At 37.2% G+C, this 15,380-nt stretch overlaps 1 protein-coding gene across 10 annotated transcripts in view; it reads right to left on the bottom strand.

Moving 5' to 3' along the window:
• Positions 1-15,380, bottom strand: part of ECPAS (Ecm29 proteasome adaptor and scaffold) — a 100,414-nt gene that overhangs the window by 51,268 nt on the left and 33,766 nt on the right. For 7 of the 10 annotated variants that reach the window (XM_059072206.2, XM_059072209.2, XM_059072210.2 and 4 more), the window contains 6 exons: positions 13,030-13,146; positions 12,068-12,186; positions 10,747-10,896; positions 7,635-7,803; positions 4,936-5,075; positions 1,899-1,980 (listed from right to left, as the gene is read on the bottom strand). In XM_059072206.2, coding sequence (XP_058928189.1) covers positions 1,899-1,980; positions 4,936-5,075; positions 7,635-7,803; positions 10,747-10,896; positions 12,068-12,186; positions 13,030-13,146 — 777 coding nt within the window. The remainder of the gene's footprint in view (positions 1-1,898; positions 1,981-4,935; positions 5,076-7,634; positions 7,804-10,746; positions 10,897-12,067; positions 12,187-13,029; positions 13,147-15,380) is intronic. The other 3 variants (XM_067040959.1, XM_067040958.1, XM_067040960.1) reach the window with 1 other exon arrangement.

Below are 15,380 nucleotides of genomic sequence, written 5' to 3'. Positions count from 1 at the left end.
TTTTATTCACTTATTTTTGGCTGTGTTGGGTCTTCGTTGCTGCATGTGGGCTTTCTCTTGCGGCGAGCGGGGGCTACTCTTCGTTGCGGTGTGGGGGCTTCTCATTGTGCTGGATTCTCTTATTGCGGAGCACAGGCTCTAGGCATGCAGGCTTCAGTAGTTATGGCTCACGGGCTCTAGAGCACAGGCTCAGCAGTTGTGGCGCACGGGCTTAGTTGCTCCGCAGCATGTAGGATCTTCCTGGGCCAGGGCTTGAACCCGTGTCCCCTGCACTGGCAGGCGGATTCTTAACCACTGTGCCACCAGGGAAGCCCAGTTCTTAGTTTTTTAAGGAACCTCCATATTGTTTTCCATAATGCCTATATCAGTTTACATTCCCGCCAACAGTGCAGGAGGGTTCCCTTTTCTCCACACCCTCTCCAGCATTTACTGTTTGTAGGTTTTTTGATAATGGCCATTCTGACCGGTGTGAGGTGATACCTCATTGTGGTTTTGATGTGCATTTCTCTAATGATTAGTGATGTTGAGCATCCTTTCATGTGTTTGTTGGCAATCTGTATGTCTACTTTGGAGAAATGTCTATTTAGGTCTTCCGCCCATTTGTGGATTGGGTTGTTTGTTTCTTTGATATTGTGCTGCATGAGCTGCTTGTATATTTTGGAGATTAATCCCTTGTCAGTTGCTTCATTTGCAAATTTTTTCTCTCATTCTGAGGGTTGTCTTTTTGTCTTGTTTATGGTTTCCTTTGCTGTGCAAAAGCTTTTAAGTTTCATTAGGTCTTATTTGTTTATTTTTTATTTTATTTCCATTTCTCTAGGAGGTGGGTCAAAAAGAATCTTGCTGTGATTTATGTCGTAGAGTGTTCTACCTATGTTTTCCTCTAAGAGTTTTATAGTGTCTGGTCTTACATTTAGGTCTTTGATCCATTTTGAGTTTATTTTTGTGTATGGTGTTAGGAAGTGTTCTAATTTCATTCTTTTACATGTAGCTGTCCAGTTTTCCCTGGAGCTAATTTTTTTTTTTTTTTTTCCCGTACACAGGCCTCTCACTGTTGTGGCCTCTTCCGTTGCGGAGCACAGGCTCCGGACGCGCAGGCTCAGTGGCCCAGCCACTTCCCCTGCATTGGCAGGCAGACTCAACCACTGTGCCACCAGGGAAGCCCTAATATGATTTTTAAAACAACTATTAATGGTTTAGAAAGCAAACAAATAATCTTGTATGTCTAGGTTTCAACTTGGAACACTTTTAAACACAGTTAACTAAACAGAACTTATGTTATTAAGCAAATACCTTATTTCCAGAATTCAGAAGAACCCACCTATTGTTCTAGATTCTAGACCACGGGTCAACAAACTACAGCCCATGGGCCAAATCTGGCCTACCATCTATCTTAGTAAGACTGTCTGTGAGTTGAGAGTAGTTTTTACATTTTCAAATGATTTTTTAAAAATCAAAATAATATTTTTTAAAAGTATATTTCATGAAAATAATATGAAATTCAAATTTCAGTAATGATAAAGCCTTACAGGCACACTGCCATGCTCATTCAGTTCTGTTCTGCCCATGGCTGCTTTCATGCTACAGCAGAGTTGAGCAGCTGCAGCCTCAGAACGATACATCCAATAAAGCCTAAAATATTTACAGAAAAAGTTCATTGAGGCATGATCCGGACAATCATTATTTAAGCACCTGAATTGAAAACACCAGATCAGATAAACAAAGTTACCAGGAGATTTTAATCCACCTAGACTAGTATGGCTTAAAATTAGTATCAATATTTCCCACAGCATAGGTTCAGCTTAAATCAAAATAACCTGGAGAAAATGTTCAAATACATAGCCATGTCAATAAAATGCTTTTTATGATGACGTGAGAGTAAACAAACAAAAAAAACCTACCTCTTTTGTCTTCAGTGGTATATCTCCAAGGTATACCTTGTACATCTTATTAATGATGGCAGGATTATTCCAGTCAATCAAGCTAAGGAAGGTTTCAACAAAGCTTGTTAAAATTATTATTTTTTCTCCCACTCCAATAATTTCAAAAAATCATAGCCTCGATATGTGTTACCAAAGAAAAATATTATAAATACACAAATGAAATGGGCAATTGATACTGCAGATGAGAAGGAAAGGGATTACCTTCTATCAAAGTTAGTTTTCAAACAGGAAAAAAAAAGTCACTTATCCCACCATGATTCAACATAAGATAGATCAGTGTATCCAGTGGCCCAATTTGGTGCTACTCAAGAAATCTGGACTGTCTTCCACTCTCAGGGGCAATGCCACAGAACAGTTCCAACACAGCAGAGCCATACTACACTTGTTCAAAGAGCCCTGGGGCATGATTCTTCTGTTCAGCCACTTGGAAATTCAAAAGTGATACAGAAAGTGACAAAAAACATTTTACCCATTAAAGCCACAACCCTAGGAAGCTTGCAACCCACGGCATTTCTCAAATACCATGTCACTGTGACCCCAGGTATCCCCCTCTTATCTCCCAGCACCCACTTGCAATTTTAGCACCTAATTCTACAGAGCAGTCCTGCTGTTGTTAGTCACTAAGACTTATTCCTAATAGGCGACCACAATAAGGTGACTTACTACTGATGGGCACCCACCCTCTGCAGCAGCCCCTGCCAGTCATTTTATAAACCTAGCAACAGCGCAATCCTGCATTTCACTTGATTAGTGAGATTTAACCATACTCTATTCTCTCTTTTGACATTGATTCTGCTTTCAAACTATGTTGTATTTGTGCAAACATAATTTATCATGCTGCTTTGACTGTTTTTCTAATTCATCTCTTCTTTCACAGCTTATCAATCCACCTCTTGTTTGGATATCCACAATTCCACTAGCCTCAAAGACATTCTATAATTCTACTTATTATTTACCTATATCTTTCCTCAGCTGATTGCTACTAACTAATCCTCAAGCTCCGTCTTTGTTTCCTTCCTATAATACTTCAGGTTTAGAGATTTTTGACAAAACACACACACACTTTAATAAAACTAAAAACTTAATAGTGATTAACTAGTAAGGATAATTTTCACTGTTTCTTCTACTTTTCCTCTTGCCACCTTTATAGTTTTAGTTTTCTGATGACATGCTTGTGTAAATTCAGAAATGAATAACACAGAAAATAAAATTCCTTATAATCTGCACCATAACCCTCTCTATTCCTTTTCAGTAACCACTAACTTTGGTGTATCTTTTTCTAGACTTCTTTCCTATGCATGTAAAATAGTTGGATGGGCATGGCAGGTAGATAAAGAAACAGACGAATCACCTGAAGAGATACTTTTATTTAACAAAATGGGATATCTACATATTGTTCTCAGTTCACTTTTTACCTCTTAACAATGTTATGCTATTTTTTGGAAAATACAATTGTTTTAATAGACAAAACCAAAACTAATCAGAATACTTCAGCACAACATTTATAGTTCCAACAATCCAATCTACTGTATGGTGTAAAGAATGGAGTCAGTTCAAACACAATGAGAAGTTTTAAAGGAAGATTTTTTTGGAAAACAGAATGGAGGTTCCTCAAAAAACTAAAAAGAGAGTTGTCAGTGAGATCCAGCAATCTCACTGCTGGGCACATATTCCCAACAAAACAATAATACAAAAAGATATATGCATCCCTGTGTTCAAAACAGCACTATTCACAATAGCCAAGATATGGAAACAACCTAAATGTCCATCAACAGATGAATGGATAAAGATGTGGTACATATATACAATGGAATATTACTCAGCCATAAAAAAGAATGAAATAATGCCATTTGCAACAACATGGATGGACCTAGAGATATTCCATTTTGTTAATTACATTTAGCATTAAAATAAATTCAAAAAAGAACTATTCCATAATTTGATTTTTTAACAAAGTATCTTCAATTTTTCATGTATTCTCCAGTCTTTGCACATGTCATTTATTAAAATCAGTACATATATCATTTTGTATTATGCTTTATTCATCTGCCATTACTTAGAGGCAATTTACATGTTGCTTTATTATTTTTATAATTATTTGGGCAGATATATAATATTCCATATAGGTCACATCATTTATTTATTTACCTACTGTGGAAATCTGAATATGTTTCCTTTTTTTTTTTGAACAACTACAGGAAACGGTATAATGAATGAATCTGTAACATTTTTCTAAATATAATATTTTTCTTCTTTTGAATGATTCTCTTAGGGTAAAATTCCCAGAAGATTCAGATAAAAGATTGTAAATATTTTTATGATTCATTACCTACTACAAACTGCTTTCCAAAAATTATTTCAACTCACAGTGTCAATCAACAGGGTGTAAGAATAGCAGTTTCAACAGAAACTTAAATGGAGCAATCAACTGTTGCACAATTTTATTTACCAATGGGTACAATTTGGATACCACTGTTTTTTTGTGCATGATTTGATTTCTTAAACACAATATTTTCTATGAGCCTATTTACTATATGTATTTCCTCCTGTGTAAATTAAGATCTATTCAACACCTCTTTTCATGGGACCTGATTTTCATCATATTAACCATAATACCTACATATCCTTTATTAAAAGCCATCTCAAATGATTTGAGAAAGAGGAAGAATCAAAAATGAATAACTTCCAGGTTTTGACATTTTTCTTAACACCAGTTCTTTAAGTTCACTTACCTAGACAAAGGTTTCAGATCTTACGGTTATAATCCTAACCCATTCCAATTTTAAACTACTTCTCCAAACAGCTTTTCTTCTTTGTCTTATACAGAATTCTGCTCTTTAGCAAACTGTCTTTCACACAAATTAGGTATATTTCACAATCTCATAAACTGAATGTCTCACTACACAAAACCCAAAAAGAACAAATATGTGCTGAGCAAGCTTTTAGAAATCTAGCCTCTTTTTAATTTCGAAAGTTTAAAAGGGAAGCAGTTTACCTTTGCTTGCTTTTCAACTCCAGGTCTGCTGCTGTGGCTACACTGTGGCGTGTGTCACTAGAAGCAATCACCAGGTGGAGAACAGCTTCGAGCTCAGGCACCTGCTCGGCTTCTATGAATTTCACTATACCCAATTTGCACTGTAGATAAATGAAGGGAAGGAAAACCACTGATCAGAGAAACAAAGACCACCAACCTGAAACATCTGTTTCACATATCAGTATACTCATAAACCAAAGATTTATAGAACAACAGTAGCCACTCCTATTTAGGCTTACAATGTGCCTGGAACTATACTAAACCATATATATTCATGATTTCATTTAACCCTCACAATCTGTGAGATGAGTATCATTATACCTATTTTTCTGATAAGGAAACTGAGGCAAGGCTGAAGCTAGTAAACGATGAAGGCATAATCCAAACCCAAGTCTCGGACTTCAAGGCCATTATGATATGAAGGCTTCCTACTGAAGTCCAAATCTGGAGCCTCCAGGTAGAAGTGGGGTACATCAGAAGTAAAGTACTCCATGGATTGTTCTGACAGTTCAAAAAGAACTAAACTCACAGTCCATGAAGTTCTAATCTATTGTTAACATACTAACTCTGTCCTCAATATTCTTACATACTGAAAAAAACATGATTTCAAACATATGCAAGAATTGCAAATGCAAGTGAAATTCTAATCAAACAGTATTTAATCTAACTGGCTAAAATGAAACAGACTCAAGAGATTCTGCTTAGAACTTCATGTAATGTGAAGGAGCTATGAATTTCAATACAAATAACTCTATTTAGGATAAATATACCTGAAAAATGAAACTTTACCTTTAAGCATCAGTTACATGACAGTTCTCATGTATATGAATTAGGACTGATAAAGTTTACAATAACTAAATGACAAAGGATGCGATTAAAAAGGATCATAAAAATGCCTGCCTTCCCTGCCCATGTTCAACACAACTGACCTGCAACAAGAGCTACAACAGAGAAGATGCAAGCATTTATTGCACCCAGTTATGGAAGTCAACTACACAAAGATATACACAAAAAAGTGTGCAAAGGAAACTGAGAACAATACTCATGTCCAGCAATAGAAGACTAGTTTAAAAAATATGTGGTTTACACATAATTACATTTAATACAGACATTAAAAAGGATATTATTTTAAAACCTGATATACTATTAAATGAAAAAACTGAAGTTCAAATAGTGTGTTATGTGATACGTAAAAATGTATTCTGTAAAATTATATTTGTGTACACACACATGTACACAGAACAGCCTGTAGGTGAATGACAAACTAGGGTGGCAGGATTCCAGGTAATTTTTAATTTCTCGTTATAATGTTCTATATTACTGGAACATTTACATTATCACTAACTTTATCACTTGAAAAAAATAAAAGCTGTCTTATCTGAAAGAAAAAAATGTAAAAAACAAAAGAGATATTTAAAAAATCAGAGGAAAACAGCTTTCATCCTTGAAACTAAACTGTTCAACGCTAGATCATGAAATTGACAAAAGGCATACAGAAGCCCTCAGAAATCAGCAAATAATGACCAACGTAAGATTACAATTTATAATGTCAACAATGATTCTCCAGCACTTAATAGCTTCAGCCCTCAGACAGACCTAGATTCAAAGCCTACTACTAGGACTGAGACTGTGGTGAATCTCAAAACCTCAATTTCTTTTACAAAATGGAACTAACAATTTCGATACCTTGTCAGGTTGCTGTGAGGATTAAATGAGATAATGTATTCAAAGTACTCAGTATAGTGCCTGTCACATAGATCACTCAATAAAGAGTAGCTTCTGTTATTATTTACCCTTCTTTCTTACTTACATCATGGTTTAAGAAGAAAAAAGATCTATAAAACACGAAGATGTTAATCTAATCAAATAGAGCCCCGGCTGAACAAATCATTCTATAAATTTGTTGAGTGGCAAGAATGCCCGCTTGTCTTTTTCCCTTTCCTGGGAACACTGTTTTGATCAGTGATCACTTACACTGCCAAAAAGAAAAGGATCAAATCATTTAGACTGCCATGGAGAGATAAAGGAAGGATTGGAAGACTAACCCATGTTGCTTGAATTCCAAAATAATTACATACTGATCTCATCTGTTCTTCCCTGAGGTGCCTGATGACACAGACACAGTGAGGCACCTTCTCTGTAGAGCACCAGTCTTTTTTAAAAGCTGCTCAGAGAACATCTGTGTCCTGTTTAAATCCAGAATAAAATTCTTAATTCCAATTTTTCAATTCCCAGGAAGAAATATAAAAGGGCATCATGCTTTTCCCCCATATGGTCACTTGTTCCTCACTTTACACAAAATGTACAGCCCTAAAAAGCTGAATAATATAAGATAAATTGTATTTCAACTGCACCAAAGCAGCTAGATAATTATTAAACCTGTAATTAAAAACTAAAAGGAAAGTTACTCAATTTATAAATGGGCTGTATTTTATACTTGAAATATGTAAGCAGTACTGGAAAAACTAAAGAGCATTTCCCACTCCTCCCTTTCCCTGGGACTTTAACCAATAAATGACATGATGACGAGAACACATTACATCAATCGTATTTCATTACAGAGCCTGAATACGCTGGAATTATGTGACACATGCTTCCACGGACTTCAAAGGGGCAAGTGTGCAGGGTTAAGCTCCGTATGAACAAGCAGTGTGTGATACCTGTTCCAACTGTTCAGGTGTCCATGGGTTATCTCCAATAACTCGTTTAGCTGCATAAAAGCTCATTCCTGGGGGAGGCTGTGGTATTCCAGAACCTCCCCCACTATTTGAAGAAGAACCCTGTGCTGAAGATGAATTTTGGCGACTCTGGGATTCATTTAACACATATCTGGAAAGGAAATAGGAATTTAACCCCTCTATAAACACATACAAACACATGCATATATACAGCACATTCAATTATATACTTTCCTCCCACAGAATTTTGTTAGAAGAATAAACACTTGAAATTAAAATTTTATCATAAAGAAAAATTTTAGAGCTATCTAAAAAAGGTATCTACATCTTCAGCAAATCAACCATTAGAGTACATCTGCTCAACCTGGTTACAAATGAACTGTAACACTTACCAACAATGAATATAAATATTCTGTTCACTCTCAATCTATAAATAATTGTTCTAAAAGCCACTATGGACACACTACATTTTGAGTTTTTAGTTGACAAATACAAAGGTTTACTGACTGTAATGGGGTGGAGGGAGAACTATTGTTTTATACCCAAAGCAGAGAATATTTACAGTCATTCCCATTTCTGTTCAATTCTCCTTGAACTCCTTATATTTCTGCATTAGAAAACTCACTGAGGGCCTCCCTGGTGGTACAGTGGTTAAGAACACACCTGCCAATGCAGGGGACACGGGTCCGAGCGGATCCCACATGCCACGGAGCAACTAAGCCCATGCATTACAACTACTAAGCCTGCGCTCTAGAGCCCACGAGCCACGACTACTGAGCCCATTTGCCACAACTACTGAAGCCCACGCACCTAAAGCCTGTGCTCCACAACAAGAGAAGCCACGGCAACGAGAAGCCCGCGCACCACAACGAACAGTAGTCCCCACTCACTACAACTACAGAAAGCCTGTATGCAGCAACAAAGACTCAACACAGCCAAAAATAAATAAATAAAATAAATTTATTTTTTAAAAATAGAAAAAGAAAACTCACTGAAACCTCCAAACCACTTACCATACAAGCACATACACCCCCAAAATGAAAAAACTCAAAAGGATTCAAAGAGGAAAAAAACCATAATAAGGACCAGCTTTTTCTATTATATGTTCAAAGCATACAGCTTTGCAGCTAGTTATTAATTTATCATCCCATTTCTTTTTTAGTTTCTATAGATTAAAAATAAGATTTCTGATAAATTCATTTTGAACCAATTAAACTAGCATTCCTCATCTACAAAATGAAAATTTTGATATGAATATTAATTCAAGTCCCTCTGAACTCTAAAATTCTATGCTGACAAATTACCAGACTGGATATTAAAATAAAATACCCATTATAATAAAAATTAAAGAAAACACCTGAAGCCTAATGGCACAGTAAATTATTCCACATTACTATATACCATATTTGTTCCATTCTTAAATTCATCTATCTTTAAAAAAAAAAACTGTTAAAGAATCATTTTAATATTTTTATATAAACAAGGCAAATTCTCACTGGTAAGAAAAATGTGAGGAACTACTGGCTTGGGTACATTGTGTGCCTAAGTTAAATTTGGATTTCAAAGTTAAATTACCAAAGCCATCATCACCTGCCAGTTCTGGCTGTCTCCTGATTCAACAACTATAAAAGGAGGTTTTCATTTATTTCTCAGTTATAGCAAGACTGGCAGCAGTAAGTAAATCAATTAATAACTACTGAACAGCTAACATCATGCAAAACACCATCCTAAGCACAAGACAGAGGAACACCAGGAGGTGTAAGACAGAGTGTCTGCCATCTGGAGCAAGTTGAGACAATAACAACACAACACGTGCAACAGCATATGATACGTTATCAGTTGACAAAGAAACTGCAGGGAAGTAAGAAATGATATGACAGAGGTAGTGGAAGGTCCAGAAAATAAAGCCACCAAATTAGAGGAGTGGGAGGAGAGCAAAAAGGAGAGGAAAGAAATCGTACAGCGTGAACTCTCGTGGCTGGATGGAGGGACGGGTGATGTGGAGCCCCCCATGCCAAGCTCATAGTGTATCCTGCATTTTTGGTCAGGGAAGAAATGTAATGAAAGCAATACGTTAGAAGATTATCTCTGGCAGCAGGACAACCTAGAAAAGGAGCAGGCTGGAAGCAGATGACAACGTGGGCACTACGCCAGGAACCAGAGCTAGAGTAAACAGCTCCTGACTTCAAAGAGCTCCCAATCTATTAGGATGGGATAAGCCAACACCGCAATAAAAGCACAAAGTGGCACTTCAGATGGGAGCTTAGCCTTATGAGGACAAGGAAGAGTCCTGTGCCTAGGGCAGGGATTTAGTCAGAGACAACAGAACTGGCCTCTAAGCTAGTTTGTGAGGCTTTTTCAAAGTGGTTTTCCTGGCTGTCATTTTCTGTTGTTTTCTTTCTTTCCTTCTTCCTTTCTTTCTTGATGGGGACGCATTCTAAGCAGAGAAAACTGTCTTCTCTTAAAATGTAGACAAGCAAGGAGATACAGAGTACATGAAATGCATGAGTGCATGTAATGACTGGAAAATAACAGCCCAGGGACTTTAAGGTGTCACCTGATAAAATGTGTGTTTTAAAAATCAGGAAACTCTGTGGCAGCGTAGAAAGTTTTGAAGAAGACCAGGGCAGGTGAGAAAGTCATAGAATGAGTTGAAAAGAGCCGAAACTAGATGGCATCAGTGGGAATGGTTCCAGGACACATGGAGGAGGAGGAAGGAGGTCTTATGGAACTGATACTGCAGCAACGAGGAGGAGAAAGCTAGAGGCAATACAAGACTACAAGAGCACCTACAAGACTACGAGAATCATCACAGCACTGATGGTAGTTAAAGAAAAACTGTGTTTACTGGGAAGCCTGATTTCAGCTTGGACGGGGTCAAGTCGGAAAGCACAGCAGCAGCTCCACACCCATAAGGTCAGTAAGCAGCGGGGCTGGAGTTTAGAAGAGGTCAGGGCTGCAGCAAAGCAAATCTGAGACATTCATTTTCAAGTGAAAGTTGAATCACTGAAAAGAGTACTTGACTGCACACAGTAAAAGCAATCAAGAGCAGGGTTGCTTTGTTTTGTTTTGTTTTGTTTTGTTTTTTACTTACCCGTAAGGCATCAAAAGGACATCGAGCATGAAGTCCAAAAGCAGCTGCACAGTCTTTGGTTTCTCAGCAAGGTTAAACGGAGAAGCTGATTTTGATGATTCAACAGGGTATTTCATGTGAAAAAGGGTTGGTATTAAAAGATGCATTAAGCTGAAAAAACAATTACATTTATTGCAACTATTTAAAAAATAAGGTTTTTTATACATGCAAATAACAGACAAAACAAGCAAAAAAAAAATCACATAAAGAAAAGTAGCAATTGTAGCAAGGGCCATTCATTTTCAATACCACTAATTTACAAAGTCCTAATCTAGGGAGTGGCCTAGATTTCATTCTTATTTCTTTCTTATTAAAAGCTCAGGATATTGAGTAATAAGTGACATTTAGCCAATCTGGCTCATCACCAAAAACAGCTGAGAAAAATGTACATAATATGGGCTCAGTGTTAATATCTATTACCACAAGAGATTTAATATTAAACCTTAGGTAAAGTTCAACTTATAACATGCCCTGTCAATCATTTTTTTCCTTTCCACATTTAATTAAAAATAAAGTCATTCTAAATCTAAAGAAATTAAACATCAATCATGTCAATATTTGGAATACAATATTAAATTTCCACTGTGTGAATTTAAGTAACAGATTCTTTTCTTCTTTCACTATACCTGTTGCTATTAAAATATGAAAATTTCAGTGTTTACAATGTCTATTAATTTTACTTGTAAATATCTGTATTACAATCTTTTAAAGATGTCTATGCTCTAAAAAGTGAAGTGAAAAAATGATTTAAATCCATCTTTCCTCCAAAACTTCTTTTCATGGTTATCACCACAACAGGGCTAGGATACAGAAGTTTTGAGCTAAGCCTAGAAACTAAGGATGATATTCCTTTTCACCTCTCCAATTCCCACATTCACACAAACGAGTAATTAGTTCCTTAAGAAAACTGCTCTGAAACTTTATATCCTCCAAGAAAGAAATGTCTGATGAAAAGCATATTAGATCCCCCAAAAAAGCATATTAGATCTCAAATTTTTGCAATCACAGAAAATCAGTTGCTTCAAAATAACTAACCGAAATAAAAATGCATTTAGATTGAGAAAAATGTTAGTTCTACACATTTTTTGATATGCTCACAAGAAATTGTTTAATTTATAAAATTAACAGAACAGTAATGTTGAGGTAACACAGAACTGTCAACTCAAAGAGCTCAACTCAAGCCTTTGTGTTTGCCCAAGTGAAACCAAATGTGTGGATCTATTTTTGAATGGCAGCTGTTGACTCTCACAGGTGGTCAATAAGGTAACTGAGTAAAGCATACCTGTCCTGCTGGGGTTGAGGCTTCCCTTCCATGGCAGTAAGAAGTGTAGGAGCCAGCTCACATTGTTTTTCCACTGGTAGGCGAGGATAGCCCATCTTAACATAAATTATAGTAAAATTCTAATGCAACAAGAGAAAGTCAAGTAAGTATGAAAGAAATACTCTAGGATTTCAACAAAAACACATGACTAATAACCTAGGCAGCTCTGTTATAACAAAGAAATTGAATCCTCCTTCCTCATGTTTATCACCTGTTTATTACAGCTTGACCAACTAGTATATCTTAGGAAGAACTCCAGCCCCACTTACTCAAAATGCTTACTTTTAAGATGGGCTTCATATGAGAGAGCATGATCTAGTCTAAAGCACTTATACGTGTATCAAATCATTACACTGTACACTTTAAATACAGACAATTCTATTTGTCAGTTATGCCTCAATAAAGCTGGGGAGAAAATAAAGTACTCATATGTGCAATTACTTTTCACTGAAAAGAAAAAAGTAATCATTTGACCTACCTAAACCTACATACTACACATCGGTATCAGCTCTCCCAGTTTGTTACGTTAATCCTTTCAAGCTAAGAGGAGACCCCATGTTAAATCCTAGGCTGCCATTTCCCAACTGGTCAGTTACTAAAATAACCTTCTCTTTCTAATTCAGACTGACCTCTCATAATCTTTTACTAAGAATCAATCATTCTTTTGTAAATCAACATACCTGACAAGTCATGACACCAACATTCCTTTGCCCTGTGTAAACGGCCATACATTATCCTGTTCCTACCATTTCCTCCAGATCAATACTCAGTGGAAAAACAGTGTGTCCTTTTGAAGAAAAACACCTCACGTTTCATTTAGTCTAAGGTGAAATTCTAAGCTGGCCAATATACTGATGCCATCTAATAAATGTTATGAAAGAAAACTTACTGTAAGTCAGAAAATATTCCAAGATAATACTCACTGTGACAAAGGAAACTGCAGCAGGGTCCTGGTACTGAACCAAGAGTGTCTCTACTGGGAGCTGTATCTTGGGGCGGCTTTTTATACGCTTATTCAGATGGACCAACAGTTCCATTACCTAAAATACAGGAAGATATGAACTGAAATTATTGATCATATCTTAAAAACAAATTCATTTCTCAGATATTACTTATTTTAATGAATAGTAGCTATAGCTACTTTGTTCTCTTAAAGGAGGTAAATTTGACATCCCAGAAAGGGAGTATACAATATTAGAATCTTGTTCCAAAATGCTATCCCCAAGAATCCATGCACCAGATTTTTTTTTTTTTTTTTGCGGTACGCGGACCTCTCACTGTTGTGGCCTCTCCCGTTGCGGAGCGCAGGCTCCGGACACGCAGGCTCAGCGGCCATGGCTCACAGGCCCAGCCGCTCCGCGGCATGTGGGATCTTCCCAGACCGGGGCACGAACCCGTGTCCCTGCATCGGCAGGTGGACTCTCAACCACTGCGCCACCAGGGAAGCCAATGCACCAGATTTTTAGTAATGAATTTATTTTTACAATGTCCTTTAGTTAATTAAACTTGAGATTCCAGATGGGCCTACACTGAGGCACAGTCTCCCAGAAGACCTGTGAACAAACGATAGCAACACACCATGCTACAGACAATGTCTGTATCTCCCAAAATTCACGCTTCAAAGCCCTAAACCCCACTGTGACGGCTTTGGGAGGTAAACAGGTTTGGAGGAGGTCGGGAGGGGAGGGGCCCACGATGGGATGGGTGCCCTTCTAAGGGGATGAAGGTATCAGAGTTCTTCCTCTCTCTGCCTTCTGAGGATAAAGCAAGAAGACAACCCTCTGTACACCATGAAAAGTTCCCGACGAAGAGCCTGACCATGCTGGCACTCTGATCTCGGACTTCCAGCCTCCAACACTGTGAGAAACAAATGCTGTTTATGTCATCCAGTCTGTGGTATACTGTTATAGCAGCCCAAACTAACGAAAATACAACATGAACACTACAGCAAGAGAAATATACAAGGTACTGAGAGTTTCAGGAAGAAAACTAAGATCAAGGAGGACTTCTGGGAGGAACTGACAGGAAACTAACTCCCAAAGAGCAGATGAAATTCCAAGCAGAAGATCAGTTATAAGAAGGTATAAGAGGTTTAAAAGAACATGGGGCACTGCATCTGACTGAAACAGAGTAGTAAGAGATAAAAGCAGGACCTAGATTACAAAAGGATTTGGGTAAAATGCTGAGAAATTTTTACTTTATTTTGAAGATCATCTGATTCTACTAAAAAGGTTTAAGTAATATCAAGCTTCCTCTCCTTTAAGTGGGAAAAGATAGAAATAGAGGTCAACAAGTCAACAATACCCATGGGTGGAAAGGAAGCTACAGAGGTTTATGTCAAATGACCCCAAGCTTACAATAAAAGTGGGATTATCTTGCTAAGAAAGGAGCACTGAGATATAAGATTTTTAGAAAGCCTCACCTAAAGACTCAAGAATCTAAAGTGACTATTCCAGAGGGCCAGGCTTACACTATTCTCCATCACTTCTGAAATTTGAGCTCTAGCTTCAAAGCAAGTATTAAAGAGAGCTGTAGGGATGTTCACAGCAACAGCAAAAGTTCAAAGTTACCTACAGCAATCATGAAATAAGTGAATTTTAAAAATAACAACAAATCTAAAAATCAATGTTTGTTAAATGAGTGATAAGAATAATCATAAAATAGCTGACGTTTATTGAGCAGTTTCCACGCAGGACAGCTCTTTGCATTCCTTATCTCATCTGATTCTCACAACAACTGGAGAGGTGCTATTGTCATTCCCATTTTACCGGTGAGGAAGCAGAGGCTCAGGAATTGAAGTTAACTTGTCCAAGGTTACTGAGCCAGCAAGTGGCATAGTCAAGATCTGATTCCAGAATCCATATTTTTAACCTTATCAGACACTGACAGTTGAGCTTAATTCAGCTAAAGTGTCTGTCACTGTGAGACACCCTTGGGAGCCCTCATACATTACGAAGACCTAGAAACTTGCATTACCACACATACCTCACCAAACCTCCTGCCTGTCCAGACCTGTGATTCAGCTGGATGACAGGGGAAAAAACTCAGGAGGAGCCAGGCTAAAGGAAACAGCCCTCTTATGATGATCTAAGCTAGGCTGATTCCTAGAAGGATCCTATGGAAAATCACTATTGATGGTGGTAGACAATCATGCCCACAATTACATACTTTCTTTTTTTATGACAATATTTTAAATTTTAAGTAGATTAACTACTTAATTTTCTTCTAGAAATATTATCACCTTAAATATTGACTCATTTCCTAAATTTGGTTA

The sequence above is a fragment of the Kogia breviceps genome, chromosome 8 (genome assembly GCF_026419965.1).
Source record: "Kogia breviceps isolate mKogBre1 chromosome 8, mKogBre1 haplotype 1, whole genome shotgun sequence".
Taxonomy (NCBI): Eukaryota; Metazoa; Chordata; class Mammalia; order Artiodactyla; family Physeteridae; genus Kogia; species Kogia breviceps.
Note: the sequence above shows the minus strand (reverse complement) of the source record. Positions and strands in the feature narration are given on the sequence as shown.